Raw genomic sequence first — 23,284 nt, 5'->3', positions numbered from 1 at the left:
CTGGTATAATCCGGCATACCTCAATGAGTGACAAAGTTGCTGGTTCCTGTAAGAGGAAAATAAATGTTTTCACTTGAGTGAATGAGAGCCAGGCACCCGTGTTCATATGTTAGGAGGTTCTTATTAATTCTTGGATTCAGATAATATGGATAATCTACTGCTATAACAACATTCTTTCTTTTGTTCTCCATCCACACTAAAGCTTGCTCTACTTGTTTTCTTGAAGAGTGAATAGGAACTGAGCATGGATAAATCAGCCCAGAGGAGACTGTATTTTGTTTTGTGGGGGCTGGAGGATGGCAGTGAAACAACAGGTTTGAACCAGATTGAGGCAGTGGGTGTAAAATGGACAGAACAAACTAAACTAATTAACTAACAGTGATGGATCCGGGCAAGAAATGAGCAGGATAGTTGACTGACACATAAAAATAGTGGATTAGGCTCAGATGTTCAAACTTGGAACTAACCCTAATAGGTTAAAATTGAGTACAAACAGTAACAAATAGGACCAGGCCAGAGCAGAAAGATAAAATTTATAGATGAGGCCAGGGCATAGTTTTAAGCTAATCTCACAGTTCTTGCTTCCATCAGGATTCAAATAAGAAATAATTTTGATCTCAAGGCAGAGGATGGGCGCCAGATATCCAGATTCCATTAACTGTCTTTACGCTAATGAGGGAAAATGTCAGGTTAATGTAATCAAGATAGTTCCACTACTTTCTCTGCACTCCTATCTATTACTGACGTAAAATAACAGTGATTTTCAGCCTGCCTATAATTAGACTGATATAGGGCTAGAATATCTTGACTAAAACTCCTTCTTAGAAAACCTTTGTTCCAGGTCACCAATGATTAGCTCGGAAGACTTTCAATCATGACTAGACAGATTAGTCCTTAGGAGTGGATCCAAGTTCTGTCTGTCTTAGAGCCAACAAGCTATCCCCATTTCTGGAAAGGCAAGGGTAAAATTTCACATCAAAGAAGTCCCAGATTATAATAATGGACATCATCTTGTCGCCACACTATTCTCCACTGCCAATTGATATCCCAGCCGTACACCAAGCCATCTTCAGAAATAACTCCAGCACTGCTTGTGGCACAGTTCTGCAAGTCTGATGAACTGCCCCCCACCCTCCTCCAACTCTCCCTTCTGCAGTAGCAGCTCTAGCAGTTGGTGCTCTTGTCTCTGGCAGCACAAACTCAGGCTACTGCTTCCATCTATCGCCCATCAGCTTTCATTGCAAGCTACTAACAGCCTGTGAGCCATCAAACAGCAGAAAGCAGCAGCCTGAAGTAATCTTCGCCTGCTGCACCAGGGTTACCCAGCAGAAAGACGAACTTAAGCAGCTGATAGTCACTATGGATGTACTCCATTAAAGGAGATGTTGCACTGTTGTCAGGCATCTGGAAACTATTGGTGACAGAATGTGACTGAATGAACCTGAGGGATGGGCTTGGCATGAATGTAGCACACCAGGGGTCTGGGTGAGGAGGGGAGGTCCAGGTCAGGCAACCAGTTACATGCTCACATGGTTCAAACGTGGAATGATCAGGACCAACAGTAGCTTAGCAAGTAAAGACCATACCAGAAAGCAGGTGGCAGGAAGGTGCTCGATCAGTCAGTGAGTTAGATGCTGCTACTCTATTGAGTGGTGTAATGTGGAATGTGCAGGCTGAAACAGTAATGGAGCAAACTAAGGAAAGGTTGTGATTTACCTTCAGGAGATCAGACCAGAACATAATACACAACTGAGGAATGAGGCAAGGCTTATGACAAAACACATGGGGAGGAGAGCAAACAGCAGCACATAGTGGGCAATCCAGAAGAGAGCAGAGTGTTGATATTGATAAATGTGATCAGGGAAGTCAGTTACATCTAAAAGGCCAGCCTGGGACAATGGCTTAATGTAGGTACTCTGAATATGCCAAAGTAAATCTTACAGCCTTGTATAATCAAATTCATCAAAGATCCTTTGCTGCAACTGTCTTACTAGGCAAATCTGGAGACATTTTCAAATGTGATTAGTTCATAAAGCTATAATAGGCTGTGTTCTGCAAGTCAGATACTGCTGGGTTTCAGCAGGAACACTCTCCCACACACCCACTTCTTCCTGCTGTGCACTTATGCTTCCATTTGCCCCAAACCATCAATTCAGGCAACTAGTACCTCTTTCATCTTCCTGGTAACCTCTTACATGTGATTATGTTCACGGCCATTTTCCTAATCTGTGTCTACAGAGTTTGGTAACAGTTTGCACAACAAAACATCAGGAGGATCACACTGTAGATGCACACTGAAAATTGTGGATGAAGAAAAGAACTCCAAAGGGATTTGCATGTGTGGTTAACAATAGAGAAGAGCACAGCTGATGCTGACTGTCATAGCTCTATTTGCTGAACAGGACCTTGATTTCAGTCAGTTGTAATCAAGTGTGATTTTCTAAGGGGTAGGCGTAAATGGAGGAATCGAGGCATGGAAAAGGTATTTCAGTCCACCACGGAACTATGATGGACTCAGCTGGAGTAGTGGGTAGCAAAAATGGACGTGGCTTGGGGGACAAGTCTAGTAGGGATGTACAACACAAGGGCTTGATGGTTGAGATGTCTTTGAAGGCTGCAGGTCTCATTCAAAAGGCCATGAAGTAGCAGCTGTCACTGGTGTGGTAAATGTAGTTGGAGCAGGATAAAAGTATACCTTAAAGTGGATAGGCCAAGTCAGGACAGCAGAATAACATATGGGCACTTTTGCAATAGTGATTTAGGGTCGAAGGTTAGGTACGACACAGGAATCAAATGTGGTTGCTAGACAAAAAACTGTTTTGACAGGGGTAAAAAAAGCCACGTCAATAGGTTAACTCAGATGTGCTGAACTGAGGTCGTGAAGGAATGAAAAATGGATAAGGCCAGAGCAGGGTTAGTGTGGACAGTACAAAGACAGAAGGATGAGGAATATGTCCAAAGCCAATGGACAGAGCATAATGGTCAGGCCATGATGGGGCAGTAGGATAAAATAACATGAAATGAATAGAGTGGGCTAGGGAAATGGTTAGAGTCAATGGGGGATGCATTAGTTCAGACTAAGTCATTGGCAGTGGGCCATAGTGAATAGACCAGGCAAGGGTACTACATTAATTCAGACAGCAACTGGAGCAGGTGACACCAAAGTTAGATAACACAAGTCAAATAACTAAGAACTGTATTTGGTACAACAGACCAAGTGAGGGAGTGGGATGTCATGAGGAGTTGGAGACAGCAGTGAGGTAACATCAGGCTGGAGTGTGGATAACATGGTTAAGACAATGGTTAGCATGGATAAAGGATAGAATAGATAATCCAAGACAGAACAATAGTTTAATATGTATGAAATGTGCTGTGACAAGTAGTGCGATGAATAGGGCACTCAAGCAAAAGGTTCAGGGCTTGAATAACAAGCTGAGTTACTAGGGTACAAGTGTGCGTCAGACTAGCATGGCTGAGTCCAAGACTCTGGGCTCCTGTTTGCTTGGAACACAGTTGAAGTTTACCAGTATATGCCATGCAAGGTCACTAATTGCTTTCAGATGGAAGTCTCCTTTAACCACTTTAATGGGGCCTAGACTGAAAGTTATAGCCTAGAAAACGGGCTGTTCCTGACCTGGTCCTGCTATGCCATGCATTGGGTATACTTTGACAGTGCAGTGCTTTGGGACTGGAAAGGGTAAGTAGTCTGTAACTCAGAATGGTGTGGCCCCATTCCCCTCTCTCTCTGAGGCACTCTCCTAATATTTACTTGTAGATTCTGGTGTAAAAAGGGGAACCAGCACATTTATAGGAAAGGAGCAATTTTTAATATACCTCCTTAGGTACTGGTAATGGTGAGAAAGAGTTCATTTTAGTGGAGATATTTTTGTTTTACACTGGAGCATGTGGCTTTGAACTTTTGAGCCTGATTCAGTAGGAGTGCATTAGCTTTGGTTAAAGCAATTTACACCAGCCAGGAATATTATGTATGATCTCTGACTCTTGCAGAAATGCAATCTTTGCTGCCTTTGGTCCTTGCTCCCGGGAGTTATTAAATAATGTTACGCTTTCTCTGACCAGGGTTAAGCAAGGCCCTATTTACATGCAGGTGCACATTGGCCCAGTGACCCCAATGCAATGTCCTGACAGCCTCTGGAGTTGGTCAGAAGTTTTTGAAAAACCCTAACTCTCTCCAGCTCTGATGTTACAAGGGTGTAACAGAGACACCAGTGTTCCCACTCATGTAGTTTTGATTGATGTGATCCTGCCTTTCCTTCAGACAATGAAATATTCGTCTTCAGTAAAAAACTAAGAGCAATTAACTGGAGCTAACAAGGACTTCTGGGATTAGACTCACTCCTGAGGTTAAAAACTTTCCTAGATGGTGATTGACCCTCTTCCCAATTCTCTACAGCCTAGTGCCTCCCCTGGGAGGGACTCAGCTAAACACAAAGGCCTAGTTAAAAGTTCGTGAAACTCTAGTGCCTTGGGATAAATGCACTCAGCATCTTCAAAAGAAACTTAATTGTCTTGGGAAGAGGGGACAAGAAGCAAGGGATGTGAGCAAAAGCAGAGGGCAAGAGCTGGAGAAACTGAGAGACAGAGGCAAATTCAAGATATTTTTAATATCAATGGGAAAACCTGCAGTGCAAACCCTGCTGTTATTTGCCCTGTGTCTAAAACATAATATAATGAAGGGGGAATGTGTCAAGGAATAGATGGAATTCATAGAAAATACATGAATGCCAAAAATGTCTTGAGGCAATAGATAAAGGTACAATTCGGGAACAAGGATTGTATTCTTGTGAATCTAAAACCAGTTTGCATTTTAGATGATTTTGGCTTTGTTTTCATTTATGTCACTCATTTAATATTTGTATCACAGTTAATGTTTTCTTCACAAAAAAAATAGAACAATAGAACAATAAAATCATGTCTATGTGGGACTGCTATACAGTTATGGAGGAAGAAACATAAACAATGGTTTATAGTCCTTGCTTTAAAAGCTATAGAATCACTCACTTGAACTTATATATTAGGATGAGATGTACAATGCCTTACCACTACACCTTATAGAGCATTTATTTATCTTTGTTGATTAGGTAGGAAATACAGATAGGCAGCTGATATAATACCATGAAGATGGAAAAAAATATTTAGGTTTTGTTTATCCACTGTGAAGATTATTAAAAGCATGAGAACTTTATAATAGTAAGAACAATTTGTTAAGATAGACAGTTCTTAAAAGTGAATTCTAACACTAAGCTTTACAGTTTTTCAGGAAAGATTTGGAATGCATTCCATTTAAAGTTAAGCCAGTTAATGTATGCATCTGAATATAGGAATCAATATATGAGCTAGATTTCTGAACCCTGAACAGTGTCTGAACTGTAGATTCAGTCAATGCAGTCTGGACTTAATTCACAGTCATCCATTTTGAGATATCTCAGAATATCCGAAAACTTCCACACATATGTGGCAAACACAGTGCAGAATGTATGGAAGACCTGTGTTATTTTGGAGGGGGGGGAAAGACAGCTAGGCAGAGTACTTATATGGAACTAGAACCCTGCTTAGGGGCATTTCAATCCTGCCCTCAGTGAAGTAACTCAGTTACTCTAAAGCAAAAACCTCCTGGCTGGATAGCTAAGTAGTTCTCTAGACTCCATAGACCATATTAAGAAGATCTCCATTAATTATAATGGAAGTACAGAAGTGTAGCAGACATGGAAACTCTTATATTTAATTATCTAAATTTATCAACTGTAATCTTGAGCTTAATCTCATCATTGGTGGGGACTACCAGGTTTAAAATTATAGATTTTGTACAAAAAGTACAGATGGAGTTTATTATGCCAGATAAAAACTATTGATGCCCAATTCATGGAGTAAGATCTCAATAGTTATATGCTATATGCTTTTTATTTTTCTTTAAATCTAGCCTGATATTGTTTCTTAACATATTTTAGTCTTCTAAATGCTGTGTGGAATTTTTGTTTTATTAAATACAAGTGCATTTTACTTGCCTTTTTTACTAATACATTTATAGATTAAATAGATTTTTTTTGTTTTTATTCATTCTTCTCACCTACTCTATTGTTACAAGTGTGTGCTGTGTGCTGTCTATCTATTTTATATATACAAATATATATTTATATGAATGACAAGAATAAAAAAGCAAAAGCAGATTCATAAGAACCTGATTTTCAGACTTCTTCAGGTATTACTGACACTTTCAAATTAAAAAGCTACATCACATGTGTGAGCAAAACATGCTGGAGTTGACAGAAAGTCTATTTAGAAATACTCTTCTAAGAAAACAATTCCTTTTTTTTTCAAATCTGTGAGGTCTGTGAAATATGACACAAAACCTACTGCAAACCTTTGCTCTTCCATAGGAACAGTTTGAGTCCATAGGAGATACACTGAAGCATCCCAGCTGAATCTAGATATCTACCATTAGCTAACTAACTCACATTCTCTTTAAATATATGGAAGACACCTCCTTTTTTCCTTGTTATTACTAATAGCTTCTCTAATTCATTTGTGGACTTCTGTATTTGGGGTGGAATTCATCTGCTTTCGCTGGGCATATCTGAACAGGACTCCAGGTTTAATTTATTGTAAGAATACACAGCTTAAAAAAAACACTACTTAGGTACATTTTAGATGTTTTAGAATTCCCTTACTGTCTTCTGCTTGTTCACTGCAGAAGGGGTATAAACTTTAATTGTACCACCTGAAACAATGGAAATATTCTATTTCATTTCCGCACAAAATGAATTTTCCTCCATCTTTTTCTCAGGGCTCCTTTCATCTCCTCATTCCTCAAACTGTAGATAATAGGATTCAATAAAGGAGTCACTACAGTATAAGAAAGTGAGAGCAACTTATCAACAGATGCAGAGTAGCTGGATTTGGGCCGCAAATACATGGAGCTTGCTGTACCATAGAAAAGAGTCACAACTAAAAGGTGTGAAGAACAAGTGGAAAATGCTTTTTGCTGGCTTTCAGCTGACGACATCTTAAGAATTGTGGAAATGATGCAAATATATGAATAAATGATCAGTAAGAAGGGACCCACAATAGCAAAGACAGCCACCACAATGACCTGAATTTCACTTGGGGAAGTGTTACCACAAAGCAGCTCCAAGAGGGGTTGAATCTCACAAAAGAAGTGGTTGATGGCAAGACCACAGAATGGTAAGCTGAATGTTATGCTGGTGTGTACTAAGCCTACAGTAGTCCCGCAAATGTAAGTTCCAGCAACCAGGCTTTTGCAGACTCTACTGTTCATAATGATAGTGTAATGCAAGGGGTAGCATATTGCCACATAACGGTCAAATGACATGGCAGACAAGAGAAAACATTCTGCAACTCCAAAGAAAAGGAAGAAAAACATTTGCATTGCACATCCTGTCTTGGAAATACTTATTGTTCCCACCATTAAATTCTCAAGAATCTTTGGGACAATGACTGACAAATAGCAGATATCCAAACAGGACAGCTGAGTGAGGAAGAAATACATGGGGGTGTGAAGGGTGTTATCACTATTTATTATCAGAGCAATCACTGTGTTAGCCATCAAGGTGAGGATATAAAGAGAAAATAAGACTACAAAGAGCAAAGGACTCAAGTGAGACACTTCAGAAAAACCCAGGAGTCTGAATTCACTCACTTCACTGAGGTTCACAGGAATCATCCCTCTTTAGTACCTAGTAAAACTATTCTTTTCATTTTAGGGCTCAGTAGTTGATAAGGTTGTAAACAGCCAGGCAAATTGTCAATCAAAATACAACTGACCAATTGAAAAGACAAATGGATGAGTAGAATTTAGAAATCATGCAGATTTTGAAAAGAACTTCTGAACAGGTTATAAAAGTTTCTAAAGAAAATCAAGCAGCCTTAGGCATATAATTTTGCCTCTTTTTTTGGTTGATTTTTCTTCTTTCATAGCATTGCCTTATAAGTTTGCACATTTACTACAGTCTTCAAACTCTCAGCTACAGTTTTCACCCTGTAGAACAAGAAAAAAAAATGTTTATAGCAGATATCTTTTTATGGACTAAGCACTTCAAGTTCCAACAGCATCAGTACATCAGTAGCGGCATTTGAATATTACAAAGATAATTTCTCTGTTATTTAAGTGTTCTGCTCCAACGGATGATTGCTGCTCCCAAGGTCAATTGGTCCAAAGTATCTTGTGACTACATTCATGGCTAGGCTACACGGCATGAGAAGGGTTAAAGGGCCATTAAAGACAGTTTTGCATGCACAAGGAGTTACTTGTAGGATCCACAGCTGATGGCAGTCATGTATTATGAGGTTACCTTGTGGGAAGGGTGGTGGAACAAGAGGAAGAAAGAGAAACTAAATGATGGGATCTCCAGAAAAGCATTGTTCTGAGCACCCTTTCCAGTGAAACAGGAGAGATGATTTTCCACAGAACTATATACTGTCCACTGAGGCTCACTAGTGCTAATTGGAGCAATAAGGAATAGTTGTTACTCACAGGTTGGTTGCTAAGCATGGTGTACGTATATTAGTTGGACTCACAGACACTCCTTCTGGTCTCTCCAGTTTTAGATAACTTGCAGTACACCTCCATATAAACCCAGATGTCCTACTGGAACAGTGAGAGCTGTCTTTGGCTTTGAAGTAATTATTATTACTTCATAATGTATCTAAACTGATGAGAGAGTTGTCACACAGGCTTATCATATTTATGCTTTTTCAACAAAATTTGAAGGAGAAGCTCTAGAGGGAGGGGTACAGTCCACATTCATTTGGGGTTGATCCTGCTGAGATACGGATAGAAGCCTGGGCCAAAAACAGAGTGAAAACTAGCGAGGTCCCATTCATACTGCCAAAAAGAACAGTTCTTGAACTAATATAAACACTAAATTGTTCCAGCTTCAGTGTCAAAATAAATGATCCCAGAAGCAATCTAATACACATGTTGTAGACCAGCAGAACTCAGGATACAGTTGCTACTGGTGCTTTTCCCATGTTAAAATTTAGAACTAATCTCAAACCCATCACACAGTGAACAATCAGTTCCCATGGGCAAGAGTAAAAAAATGTATTTTGTAGTTCAGTAGCTCTCAAAGATCAGTGAAGAAGAAAAAGGCTGATTTAAGTAGCTTATCTTGCAGGACTTTAATACGTGAATACCAAATAACTATGCTCTTAACATCTCTTAGCAACAACAAATCTGTACTGTGGTTATATCTGCTATAAGTCTTATGCTTTTGACAATCCTCAGAAGCATGACTTCAGGGCCAAAATTACATAACTGAGTTGGAATTTATTTCCAGGAATGTGACTGACCTAATACGCAGATGAAAAACTTCACATATCCGTGACATAAAAACCTACCACTGACTGTCCTTAATTGCTCCATGGAAAAATTGTAGAATATGTTTAAATCATGACTTTCATGAGATTAATAATTTCATTTCATCACATATTTCCAGGGCTACAGACATATCACAGTATAAGTTTCCTAATGCTCTAGCTTTTGAACTCCAGATTCAAGATAACCAAAAGAATAACTGTAGCAAATTCATTCCTCTGAGCTTCCTTGAAATGCACTTATTATTGCTGAGGGAAGTAACCTACTTTTTAACTGCTAAAGATACGTAAGATGAATACCACATCTATCTATGATCTTTTCTAAAGGTTTCTTAATATTCTCAGAACTAAGAAATGATGCTTTTAAGACTTCTTTTGAAGACTAGATTAATTCACCTGCCTTTAGATATCTAAAATGTAGACACCTGTTTTTGAGGTATTTCTCTAGATTCTTTTTAGGCTGGACGGCAAGGTCTTCTACAAGGTGTTAAAGATCATCCTCAGGTAGATGAGACTAATCATGGTTTAAATGCTAAAGCAATTGGCCCAGATACATACCTTTTTATTATAGATAGCTAAGTTAGCACCTGATTATTCTCATTCTATTTTGCGGCACAGTTGATTTGGTCACAATGTTTTCCACTTTTTTGTTACGACTGTATTTTGGGAACCAGGGGAGCTGGGGGAAGGTAGCAGAATATCAAAATTATTATTTCTGTTTTCTCATCAAGAAGTGAGGGGCTCTTTGGAAAGCAAATCAGCGACAATTGCATAGTTTTGTTTGGGCAGATCCACCCTGCAAATGTAGTTTGTGGACCCTCAATTTTGACTAGTCCTCTAGATGTAGCTGCCCTGTGTTTCAGATCAAAATCCTCTTTATGCCTGGGTTTTAACTATGCAACAGTGGCAGAGCCTTAGAATAAAGTCACTACACTCAGGTGGGAGGAACACCTGGATTTTCCTTGTGGAAGACAACATCTTCCAAACCACCCTGATGATTCTAGGGTAATGATCAATAAAAAGAGGTGACTGCAATTGTGAGGATGATGATTGTACTGGCTCTGGCTGGGATGGCATTAATTTTCTTCATAACATCTGCTGTGGTGCCGTGTTTTGGATTTGTGACTAAAACAGTGTTGATAACACGCTGACATTTTATTTATTGCTGAACAATGTTTAATTATGATTAATCTAATTAAATCCACAGAAAAGCAAAGAAAACATATCTATCTTACTTGGGCTGGGATGATAATCACCTATGGTCTGGCTACCAGTTTAATGCAGAGCTCTCTGTTCATGACCAGTTTGTACTGCAGCGGGCCACAGATGGCCACATGAAGATCATAAGTCAGGGCAGTCAGAAGGAGACATCCTGCAGTACCAAGCAAAACCATGGGCTTGACAACCAATGAAAGAGGTACTTCTGTCTTCCATTAGCAAGCTGACCAACACCTTTGGCAGGGTAACAGATCTCCAGTATAAGGAAGGTTCCTGAAAAAAGAAATACCTATACCAGGTGTTTTTCTTCCTACCCAGTGGACAACACAATCTCACTTCTCTACACTGTTATCATACCTGTCTTGAACTTCATCATCTGCACACTAAGGAGCAAGGATATAAAGGTGTTCTTGAGGAAACTTTGGTGACTTTAACCGCAATATTGGGCTGGAGAGAGCACCAAATGGAAGGAATGAGGACAGTCCTGCTGTTTTGAGATCCTGTAATTTTGTTAGGGTGAAGAAGAAGGGCTATAGATGCCCCACAATGGAGAGATTAGAACCATTTCTAGGCATTTTCACTCTAAGCATTTGACAGTGCCTTGGTTAGCTCTTTTTTTTTTTTTTTCTTTTTAATTTGGTGTTCCTTCACCTTTCTGGGGGCAGGGTAGGGGGACCTGTGTCATGTTTGAATGTAGGTCCCTGTGCATAGAGTCAAGTCTTCTCTCCTATATTACAGGACTCAGAGATTCACAGTTGCAGCCTATTTCTCATGACAAAAATGGAAATGACAAACATGGCAATACTCATATATGACTAGTAGGCTGTCAAGCACAACAGACACCACAGAATCCATGCAGATGCTCACACGTGGAAAGATCTGAGAATGGAAAAGTCCTCCTATCTGTCCTGTCCCCCTGACTCTCTTCACATGTATCCTGCATACTGCCAACTCACCTCAGTGACAGCAGATGGTAAATCCTCTTCTTTTGAAGTCTCACCAAAATTCTTTGTTCCCAGTAGGGTCACTCCACAGTTGATCTTGAAGACCCTCTTTTGCAACTACCTTTCTCACGGCATGTTTGCCAAAGTCCTCATAGACCTGACCTTCTCTGTCATCAGAGACACATGTTGAGTCAGGCCTGGACTTAGCAGGTATAATGCTTCAGGTCCCACAGCAAATCAGAGGCTGAAACTCTAAGCTGCAGTGGTGGGCAAAATGTATTAAAACAGTGCCTTGGAAGAATCCTAAAGAGGTTTTTCCTCTGTGTGGAAAAGAAGCTGGCAATTGCTGTACAGTGACAGAATAGTATCATTTAACTTATAACTTACAGGATTTGAAGATAAGGGGTTTCTACCTGATTGTGAACCCTCAACTGAAGAGGAACAGAAAAGTTTTCAGGGAAAAACTGTTAGATTTGGAGTAAATAGGAGATTTCTCAAAGTCCTAAATTATGTATTTAACTATTCCATTTGTATGCAGTGGTGGTGGTGAGCCCTGAACTTCAAAACACTGAGTGAATAAGGACTTCTTACCACCCTTATTTTAGGTCAGTTTATTTGGAAATCTTTAGTCTGGCACAGAGACTCTTCAACTAGGAGACACAGAGATTGAAAGTATGAAGTAATTATGTATTGGCTAATGCAGATAATAAATAATATGAAAGAGGCTACTAATTAAGCAATAGTCTGCTCACCACCCTGCTAGGGCACTTCAGGAGTCTTGTCTGCCCAGCCAAATATCAGTCAGGAGAAGAGTCAACCTCCACAGCTATCTATCTATTTATAGGATAGAAACCATAGGAATAGATTCTTAGAGTTGCTTTGTCTACACTGCTAACTGATTAGATTGATACATCCATGTGGTCATACAAAACGTGCTTGCATTATGCATTTTTTCTCTCCACAGCAACACAACTAGCTTCCATGGAGACATCAGAATTGAGGTTGTCTAAATCTAGGGAAGACAACTGTCAGTGCTGATGTGCCATCTGTCTCCACACCACCCAGAAGAGAAGGTCATTTCACACCCTTGGAGAAACATGCACAGTTAAGCCTAGAGCTAATTCGACATCTTATCTCTGGTCTGCTTAGTGCATAAGGTGTGGTTGGGACTGGCAAGACCTCCTTCCCTTCCATGTGCATAGTTACTCCATTATTCAACTACAGACCAGTTGAGGAATGTTTCTCTGAAGAGCCAAACAGATGGCTGGAGAGATATCAGACCCTTTTTCCTCACATTGGTTCTGTAAATGGGTCAATCTGTTCCCAGTTTACAATTAAGATCCAATTATCAATGGAACTGGTCTGTCACCTTATCTGTGTGCTCCGCTCTTTGCGATAAGGTCACCACTCTTGCCATACTTGCTATCACACTTAGCTCCTGGCTAGTTTTCTCTTTTGAAAGCCCCATTGCTTTCCTTTGCATAAATGTCTGTCTTGTACAATGTCTTGTAACAGTAAGATGCCATAATTGTACAGCAATTCCTTTCAAATAGTCTAAAAGCACTTTACCAATACTGGTGAGTACCGCTTGCAGCATTTGTAGAAGCTGAGACATAAAGCAATAAGACAATAAGCTCCTCCTTCCATTTCATAGTAAAGAATGTTAATTTTGATTGATTTTTGGAAGACCTTCTCTTTGTTTAAAAATCTGGTTACCTTGCTTATTTTAGTAGTGTTGAAGAAGAGTGGAATGTACCTCACTCAAGAGAAACAGTAGTATGTTTTACTGAGGTAAAATAATAATTTGACAGGGTTCAATAAGTTTGATGCAATTTAACAAAGTTTTAATAGTGGTTTCACACTGCAAGTTTCACCTTATTAACTACTGCATGGAAGAAACATACAAAGAAAAACAGAGTTAAAATTATTCACACAGAGTCTGGAGGTGCAAAGAGTAAAGAGGACCCTCCCACTGAGTCACAAGGCTCAGAGTGAATCCTCTTGCTTTCTAAACTTCTTTTTGGAGCCTAGGTGTGGCTGGATCCAACCTTAGTCTCAGACTTGGTCAACAGTCTATGTCTAATGGAATTATCCATACAACTTTTATAATAGCTGACTAGCTACATGGATTAGTAATTGGTTTTGTAGTATTAATTCAGCATGCTATCAGTTACTTACCAAGGATCTGTCATGGGTAAGGTATCCCTCCACCTAGTGTAAGGATCTCTTAGTCTCAGGTAAGAAATCCCTCACCTGGAGAGGTGTCCCTGCTGAAGGGGAGAGTCACCTGGCATGCAGTCCAGCTGCAGTACAGGGAGAGCTCAAATTGGACCCATCCTGATAGTAACATTTATAGAGTGAAGTAGCTGGCTGCTAGTCAATAGTATAGACAAGCTAGATGTCTTCAGTTTAGCTATGACATCTTGTTCTGTACTTTGCTTATCGCTCACTTTTGGGTTTCAAAACCGCCTTTTGAAATATTTTTCGAGACACCGTCACTCCCTTGTACATGAGCCAGGGGCTTTCCGGCTCACAAGTTCACCCTAAGGACGTGAGGCCTGTTGCTTCTTGGTCAGCCTGAACTAAAGTATGGCTGGGTGTCAAGTGTATCCATCACAAGTACCAAGGCTTTTTTGAGTTTCTTTGTCTTTAGGGAGAGAGAGAAAAAATGGAGTAAACTAAATGGAAGAATTTTTTAAATTCTCAGTCAAGTGGCACTTTTCCACCTAAACATTTTAGTTCAAAGAGGAACAAGGGAGAAACATTAATGCTATTTCTCCTGAAAGTAACTCCATCTAAGTAAGCAATTTGCTTACCCAGTTAAACTTTCCTTAACCCATAGTCATCTGTCAGACTATAGTTACAAAGCCTCTGCAACAGGATGAATGATTAGTAGTCGCTTCCTTGGTCTCACAAGGCAGAAAACACATCACTCCAGAGGGTTCAATGGAATAGTCTTCTAATAAAAGACGAGAGGATGAACAGAAACTGAGAAAGCTATGTCACCTCATTTCACAGCAATTCTTTCTCGTAGGATTTGCTTGTTCCTATTTGGATAGCTGGGCTTTGGATAACAACAGTTCAGGTAGTTATTCCAATTGTTTTTATACTCAGTATGAAGAAAAAGAATGTACAAATGTATGGTTCCCTGACAGGGCAGAAAATCACTCTCTACACATGCTTTTTTTCCTATTCTTCTTCTATTCTTCTTCTATGCTATTCTTAATGTAAGGACATTAGCCATCTAGCTCAGCTGCTGTTATTGACATGGTAGCTACTTAATATTAGGAGAACAAAAACCATCTCGTAGATCAGAGACCAGTCATAAACAGTCATAAATGAATTCTCAATTTTGTGTTCATCTCAAAAGTTGTAGCAAATAAAATAATTTAGTTTCAATTTTAGTGACTTTAAAACAACATCTTACTTTAATTTCAGCTGAAGTATCAGTGGATACTTTCAGCATGAGTTAATAAAAATTTCCTTTTTTCAGCATCCCTGAAGTTATTCCTTGGGCATCACATGAAAGTTCGGGGGATGCAGCATTCTTCAAGGTCAGAGTGTGTGAAAGGCACCCTCAGATAAGGCACAGTTCTCTGGGGACAGAAGAAACAACATAGCAACCTGTTATCCTATCTTTTGCAAAATGCTCATTATTTCCTGTTCCATAATATTCTTAGTTTCTTTCACATTCTACAGAGATAGTAAGAATATATTTAGGTTCTAGAATTAAGTCTGAGTTAGGAATATGAAAGGAGATGAGCAATAAGGAGAGAGGTGTGTGTTGACCTCCTCCCCAGAAAACCACCAGCAACATGGAGAAGCTTTTTTTCCTGGTGGTAAACTGCACATTTTTGTGTACAATTCTTGTCTTAAAGATGAACTGAGAGGAAGGATAGAAAAAAATAGTGACATAGCTTGGAGCAGGAGAAAACTGGAGAGAGCTTTAAATATTATAGTGTTATAACTTTGGAAACATTTACTAATTTTTTTGTCTAAACAAAATAATTAAGGCAAGAAGACAGGAGGTATTGCAGGGTTCAAACTTGGATATCTATCATGAATTAATTTCCTTATTTATCTATCAATATATCTGTTGCTATATTTAACCAACCTATCTGCAATTCAATTATAACCTGTTCTAGATATGCATGTTGGAGGTAGATGAATTCAACTGTTATTTTATTCTTATTTATAGGTAATTTTGGAGTATATATATATGCATGCACATTTGTTATCTCATTATGCTATGTTTTCTACTAATAAACTCACTTAACACTTTCCAATATGCATTTGTAGAGAAAAGGATGAATAGCAAATACTTAATGACAACTTACTTAAGAAAAAGAAGAAACTATTCTTTCCTTGGTGAGTATACAACTTCTAAACAAAATAACTAACTCAGTGAATGTACATTTTGCAAGAACTATAAGTTAGTGTGGATTTCTGGGGGGCAGGACGAGACAGTGCAGAATCATGCTTGTACATAAATAGAAAAAAGCAAATGAGCAGGCTCTGGCACTGTATATGTAGCCAAATACCTTTCCATTTAACTCTGCAGTACTTTAAAAATACACACCAGCATATTTCCATAGCTAAGACTAGGGTATTTCCATAGCTCTTTTTTGGTTTATAAGAGTTAAACCAAATATATTATCTTTTTGCCAGACTACTTTTCTTTGTGGATGGGATCCTTCATATTTTCTTTAAATTTAATGGAATAACTTCATCTAGTTTAAAAAAACAAACAAACAAACAAAAAAACCCACAACAGAAAAAAGCCCTTAAGAACACAATTTAATGGAAAAACAAAACAAAACAACTTTACCCAGAAATTAAAAGATGGATGGATTCAACTTCAGCTAAGTTTAAATGTAACTATATTGTAAATTGAGACAGAAAAACACTTCCAGAAGCTTATTCCTTTCCAGTATCTTAAATGGTAACTGACATGAACCATCTTCTGGAGGTGACCATTTTTCCTTAAATCTAGATTTTTATGACTAACTTTTTAAAAAGTCAAAATAGGAAAAACTGCTTATAACTAAGAACATGTAGGTAACAAGACTTCCTGAAAACCAATGATTTTCCCATTTGCAGACTACTGTGCTGGAAGCAGAAGAACCCAATTAACTAGATACTGAATAAAATTTTTAAAAATCCGTGCTCTGTTGTAGGATATCATATCTCAGCCTGTGGTAGCCTTCACTTTTTGTAGTCCCCTGATTCCTTTCAGATCAAGTCCATACTTACTCCTACTTGCCTTGCATGCCCATACATGTGAGATGCTGGATCTGATTCTGCCTGACCTATGGAGTTAGTTAGCTAGCTTTTCAGAGTGGGAAACTCATGCCAAATGTGGAAGTGGTAAAAATGGGGAACTGACTCAAACTGCAGTTCTGCATCCTGAGACACTATACTTTATCAGTACATGGAGACACATTGCGACGATACTCTATGTCTTTTCATAACGGAGATAATTTAGTTCTGCATTCAGAACTATGAACACCTATGTTTTTAAGATGCATCACATCTGTGTTAGACACCACCCAGGTTAAGTGACAATAATCATGCAGGCTGGGAGAATATTACGCCTGGGATTCTTACTGCTTTTTCCCTACATAAGTTTCTTCATTTTACTGAAAAATTTAATAAGGGACCTAGTTCAGAAGAGCATGTTTGTACAGAAAACATCCCATGAGTGTTCTCTGCTTTAAAATATAACTATCTGATATTTGAGCAGAATCATCATAAAAGGAACACAAAGTAAAAAAAAAACCCCTAACACACCAACCCCAAACATTTTAGCCCCAAACTTCCACTTGCTATTGTTCGACATGCAGGATCTGAACACTTTAATATAGATCTCACAGACCTCTGTGTCCACAGGGGTTATACTGAAGCCATATGCTGTGGGAATTTGGGGTCTTCAGCAGAATAAGAAAAATGCTAAATAGTAGAATTCCTGAGCACTGGAGCAACCTTTAACTCATAGGTTGTTCAGGACTGAGGTTATAAGTGAGGAAGCAAAGTCTAGGACCAGGTGCACAGACTTACTGGAATTCCTAGGTTCTCATCACAATTAGTGAGAGGTAGCCTAATTTGTAATTCTGCATTGTCAGGAGGAAGACAAACCACAAATCAGAGGAGGACACCGTCAGTCTCAGGCTCAGCTTTCAAGACTTCACTCCTGTGTGGAATCTGAAAGGTCCTAGTAAGAGGATAAAATTAATAGGAACAGGAAGGGCCAGTTGGGCTCAATGGGGAAAAGGCCTGTTTCAAACACTTTCTGCATACCTCTTCCAAAACCCCTGCTTCCTAACATGCACTGAAATCTCCTTTCTTAACCCCACATTGACCTGCTACCTGGGAGTCAATTCATGGGATTTTGTGTGTTCTGATTCCAGTGCTAGCATTTCTCTCCCCTTTAGGTCACGTAGAGTAAATGGAAAACCAAACAAATGGAACTGAGTTTGTTCTCTTGGGACTTACAAGAGATCCGTTCCTTCAAAGCCTCCTGTTCACTGTGGGTTTAATTATTTACCTAATTATTTTATTAGGAAATATGGTAATCATGATGGTCATAAGGATTGATTGCCACCTTCACTCTCCTATGTACTTCTTCCTTTTTCATTTAGCCCTTGTTGACATCTGTTATGCCACCACTGTTGTTCCAAAGATGCTGGTGAATTTCCTTGTGAAAGGAAGCATAACCATTGCTGTCAATGCTTGTATAACTCAGATGTTCTTCATCTTCCTCTCAGCTGGATGTGAAGTTTTTATGCTTTCAGTAATGGCATATGACCGATATGTGGCCATCTGTAATCCACTGAAGTATCAAGAGGCTATGAGCAAACATTTCTGTTATCAGCTGGTAGGAAGTTCATGGGCAATGGGTCTCTTATATTCAGCTCTAAACACAATTCCTGTGTTAAATATTCAATTCTGCGGGCATGCAGAAATCAAACATTTCAGCTGTGAGCTGCCCCCTCTCCTGTCTGCTGCTTGCAGTGGGACCTATCTCAGTAAAGTCATTCTTCTTTTTTCTGCTGTGATCTTTGGGTCCAGCTCCTTTTTGCTCACACTCATCTCCTACATCTATATCATCACCACTGTCTTGAAGATACAGTCTGCAGAAGGGAGGCACAAAGCTTTCTCCACTTGCAGCTCCCACTTCATTGTAGTGGGGTTACTCTACATAACTGCTCTGTTCCAGTACACAAAACCCAAATCAGTCTCATCAATCATTCTAGACCAAGTGCTGTCCACCCAATACAGCATCTTAACCCCCATGCTGAATCCCATCATCTATAGCCTGAAAAATAAAGATGTGAAAGCAGCCTTAGGCAGAATTCTAAAGAAACTGCAATTTGTGTAACCTCTGAGCTGTATATTTCAAATACATGTTCTTTACAACACAGCCTTATGAACAAATGGGATTTGCTGGTTGCGTTTTCTAGGTTATGTGATAAAAACCACATCCACATATCCACAAAGGAGCACAATGGCAGGAGGGGGACGCCAAATAATACTCTGCCCCAGCAGCTCCCAGGCCTATCAGAGGGAGAGCTATCAGCCCATCACTGGTGCATCTCCACAAGGATAGAGGAGCAGAGAGGTGAAGTGGAAGGCAGGGGAACCCAAATTACAGGCTCAGAAGAGGGAACACCCTATCCAGGCTCTTTCTAGGGCTGTCACAGGAGACTTAACAGACCCCTTCCAGGTGTGAAACCCATCAAAATGAGTGAAGGGGAGTCAAGGCTGTAGCACCTTTTGGATCAATGGGAGTTACTGCCTAAGGGTATGGGAGACATTATGGGGTGCAGGGGACCAGCATTTGGGGAATGCACAGGACTTATTCTGGGTTCTGTAAGGGAGGAACCAAAGACAGAGAAAATGGTGGACCTAGGTGATTTGGGGAGGAACATATATGTGAAAATAGAGTCATAAGAGGATAAAAAGGGACAGTTGCATGTAAACAAGGACTGGTCAGCATGCTGATGTGGTCACGCCCTGCAGCTGATCAGTGCAGTCTGTTCTATCTTCTTACTAAATTCCATTTCTAACTCTTTTCCTGGTTGGGGGAGTCTATTCTCTGTGTAAGTGTGTGTATTTTGGTCTGAGTGCCAACAAATGGAGTTAGACCACAGGTCAGAGGGCCCATATGTCTGGGTGCCAGCAACTGGCCAGACAGAAATTAGTAAAATCAAGTGCCAGCCACTGGAGTGGGACACAGGCCAGAGGCCTTTGTGCCCACGGTGCCAGCAACCGCAGCGAGTGGTGGTCTGGATGCCAGCAACTGGAGTGGGACCAGGGGTCAGACCCATGTGTTTATAGTGCTAGCACCTGGAGTGAATGGGGGTGTGCAAGTGAGCACCATATCTGAGGCCAAATTCTATACAACATGTAGGAAAAGTTAGACTGCAATGTATTTGTTCCTTTTTAAATTCATTTCTGAAGGGCAGTGCTACAGTCAGTAGTGGGAAACAAGTATCTTAAAAAAAGCTATTATAGCTCAGATTAATCATGCCCCAAAAGTACCTTTTCTTCTTGTGAGTAAAAAGAGAACCCAATGTTAACAACTGGTGTAATTGGTTTTGCTTCATATAGCTACGATAAGGTGAGACAAATCTTGTCAAGAGTGTATAAAAGTTGTAGGCAATTGGCATACAAATTTAAACAGCATTAAAACCGATTGAGTTTTGCCCTATACATACACCTAGAAAACATAGCAGAGTATTCACAATAGCTGGTAGATTTTTATGTTGATGATTGATTTCTCTTTCAATAAATGTAGTTCAATGTGGTTGGCTTGTTCTCTTGAGTCCTATATACAGACAATAAACAATTCAGTTTGAGTCATCCCTTAATAATTACTTTCTTAGAGACAAATTGCAAGAACCATATGTTGGACAAAATGTCTGACCCTCACAGGACATGGGAATTATGGCTTAAGTAATTCTTTCACCTGATTCCTTGAGGCAGTTCACCCTGCTCCTTCCCCCATGATACTGGGGTTGTGAAGAAAAAAGAAAAAAAAAGTCAAAAAATGGAATTCACACCATTTTTTGTCTGATGAGGTCAAACAGTGTGACTCTTCCTCTCTCTGCACCAGCTATTAATTTTAAAATGGCAAGATGGAGAAGCACCTTGAAAGAAAGCAGGAGACAGTTAAAAAGAAGAGAGGAACAAGTAAAATAATGGGGAGAACTGGGAAGACATGAATCATTGAACAGTCTGAATGGCATGAATTTCCATCTTCCACCCTTGGAAAATGATAGAGCTTACATGGAGGCAAACTAACTAAACCAGTGAAATGTGACAAATTGAATCATTACTGTTTCATGACAGCATGCCAGACACACTGTGCTCAGTGTTACATGGAGAGATGCAAGATAAACACACAAGGCAGGTGATCTCCTTGCCCAGGTGATGGCCTGGGGCAGTGGAGACAATCTTGCCACATTAGTCTGTGGCAGACACATACACCAGCAATGCTTGGTTGGGAATCCAGGTGAGACTGTTGCCCCTAGTTTTCTCCATTAAAAAGGCAAACACCTTTAAACATCTTTAACATACCCTTTAAAGCTGCCATCCAAAGTAATGGAGGTTTAGAAGTACCTCCAAGGATAATGTATTTTATCCTGAGATAGGTGTCTTAGGTAGGTATATCCTGTGGATAGATGACCAATCATCAATAATTTTGCATTCCACTATAATGGAAGTGAAGAAACCATTCTCCATCTTCTATAAACCATGGAAATTGACCTCTTGTCTCCAAAAGAATGGCTCACATTCAAGACCTGAGTCTACTTCCTTAATGAAACTAATTAATGAGAGCTTGCATGAAACAGCAGCAGACTGAGTCTGGCTGGTATTTCTCACCCTTGAGATTAAACACCCTTCCCGTGGTTTAGGTGCTGAGTACCAAGTAGTTCTTGTGCAGCTGTCAGTCTGAATGAGTCTGACACCACAAACTCATCTTAGTTATACATGAAGTTGTACTGTTTTGTTGTCATGGATATTCTTAAGCAACAGTCTAAGACCAAACTGCTAAGGGTAGGTCCCTGAATAATGGCATCTTATACTACAGAGGTGCATTTAGAGCAAAGCATCCCTAGAATGAAGCTCTCCCTAGCTTGACAATAATCAAGGCAGTTGTGTGCGTATGGCCAATTTCTAACCAGCAGGAGGGGAAAATGTTTGATCTGTTTTCCTTTTTTGGTATTTTTTCCTTCCTCCCTTCTTCTCACCATGTCTCAAAAAGTATGGCAAAAAGCATTAGACAGAGTGCATTGGCAAAGATACCACCTAGGAATTTCTCAGCTTTTTGTGGGTTCCTCAGAATTTCAGTGACTGATTTGCAGCTGTCTGGGATGGATCTGCTGGGTTAGAGTGTCACCTGAATTCATAGAATCACGGAAGTATAGAATGGTTTGGGTTGGAAGGGACCTTTAAAGAACATCTAGTCCAACCTCCCTGCCTTGGGCAGGGACATCTTTCACTAGAGCAGGTTGCTCAAAGCCCCGTCTAACTCGAACACTTCCAATCATGGGGCATCCACAGCTTCTCTGGGCAACATCTTCCAGTGTCTCACCACACTCATTGTAAAAAAAGTTCTTCCTTATATCCAGTCGAGATCTACTCTCTTTCAGTTTAAACCTGTTGCCCCTTGTCCTGTCACTACAGCCCTTGGTAAAAAGTATCTCTCCATCTTTCTTATAAGCCCCCTTAAAGTATTGAAAGGCTGCAGTATGGTCTCCTCAGAGCCTTCTCTTCTCTAGGCTGAACAACTCCAACTCTCAAAAGCCTGTCCTCACAGGAGACATGTTCCAGCCCTTGGATCATTTCCATGACCTACTCTGGACTGCTCTTTCAGGTCGATGTCTTTCTTGTACTGGGGACCCCAGAACAGGATGCAGTACTCCAAGGGGGGTGGTCTCATGAGAGCAGACTAGAGGAGGAGAATCACCTTCCTTGAACTGCTGGCCACATTTCTTTTGATGCAGCCCAGTGTACAATTGGCTTTCTGGGCTGTAAGCAGACACTGCAGGCTCATGTCCTATTTTTCATCCACAGGGCTGCTCTCAATCCATTCATCCCCCCAGTCTGTACTGTCACATGCTGCTGGAAGCAATCACACCAAGAAGGCCCCTTTCTGCTTGCAATAAATGCCTTTTTATGAGAATCACATTGTGGTATTTTGAATCCATGGGTTAGCAATTAAAATACTAATACTTGGTGCTAGTTGGGTCATTTGCTGATGCAAGTAACAGGAGGGGAAGCTTCTCCCCTTCCAATTCTCATGAACCAGCTCCTTTCTGCAGTACTTCAGTTATTACTGACACCATCTTTCCAACCATCCCTTCTATCCTTCAGCTTTGCTTCAGATGTTTATTTTAGTGTTTACACTAATACAGAATCTCAGATCCTGTGAAATACACATTGCTTACTGCAGAGAATGAAGTACCCACTAAGGAACACATTTAGAGGCACAATTTCATGCATCAAAGGGACAAAAAAAAGAGTTGCTCAGGGATCATTCAGGTGGGCACATTTACACACCCACGCAAGGAAGGAAGCACATTGTCCACAGGAACAACTGGAACACCTACTCCTGCAGGAGGGAAGAGAAGAAATATGAGGATGAAAGACCAAATCAGCACAGTACCAGTCAAAGCTGTCACAGGGTGATGAGCTAGAGTAGCTCAGGATCTCCACCAGAACAAAGGAGCTAGGAGGTATGAGACCCTGACTCCTACTTTGCC

General features: G+C 40.0%; 2 protein-coding genes across 2 annotated transcripts; one reads left to right on the top strand and one right to left on the bottom strand.

The window, feature by feature from the left end:
- Positions 1–6,763: 6,763 nt before the first annotated feature.
- Positions 6,764–7,702, bottom strand: LOC142034875 (olfactory receptor 10C1-like). The gene has a single exon (XM_075036698.1). It carries the CDS (start codon positions 7,700–7,702, stop codon positions 6,764–6,766), a length of 939 nt encoding a protein of 312 aa, XP_074892799.1.
- Positions 7,703–17,961: 10,259 nt separating this feature from the next.
- LOC142034991 (olfactory receptor 5V1-like) lies at positions 17,962–18,894 on the top strand. Its single transcript, XM_075036831.1, has one exon. It carries the CDS (start codon positions 17,962–17,964, stop codon positions 18,892–18,894), a length of 933 nt encoding a protein of 310 aa, XP_074892932.1.
- Positions 18,895–23,284: the final 4,390 nt, after the last annotated feature.

This window comes from Buteo buteo, chromosome 9 (genome assembly GCF_964188355.1).
Source record: "Buteo buteo chromosome 9, bButBut1.hap1.1, whole genome shotgun sequence".
NCBI lineage: Eukaryota > Metazoa > Chordata > Aves > Accipitriformes > Accipitridae > Buteo > Buteo buteo.
Note: the sequence above shows the minus strand (reverse complement) of the source record. Positions and strands in the feature narration are given on the sequence as shown.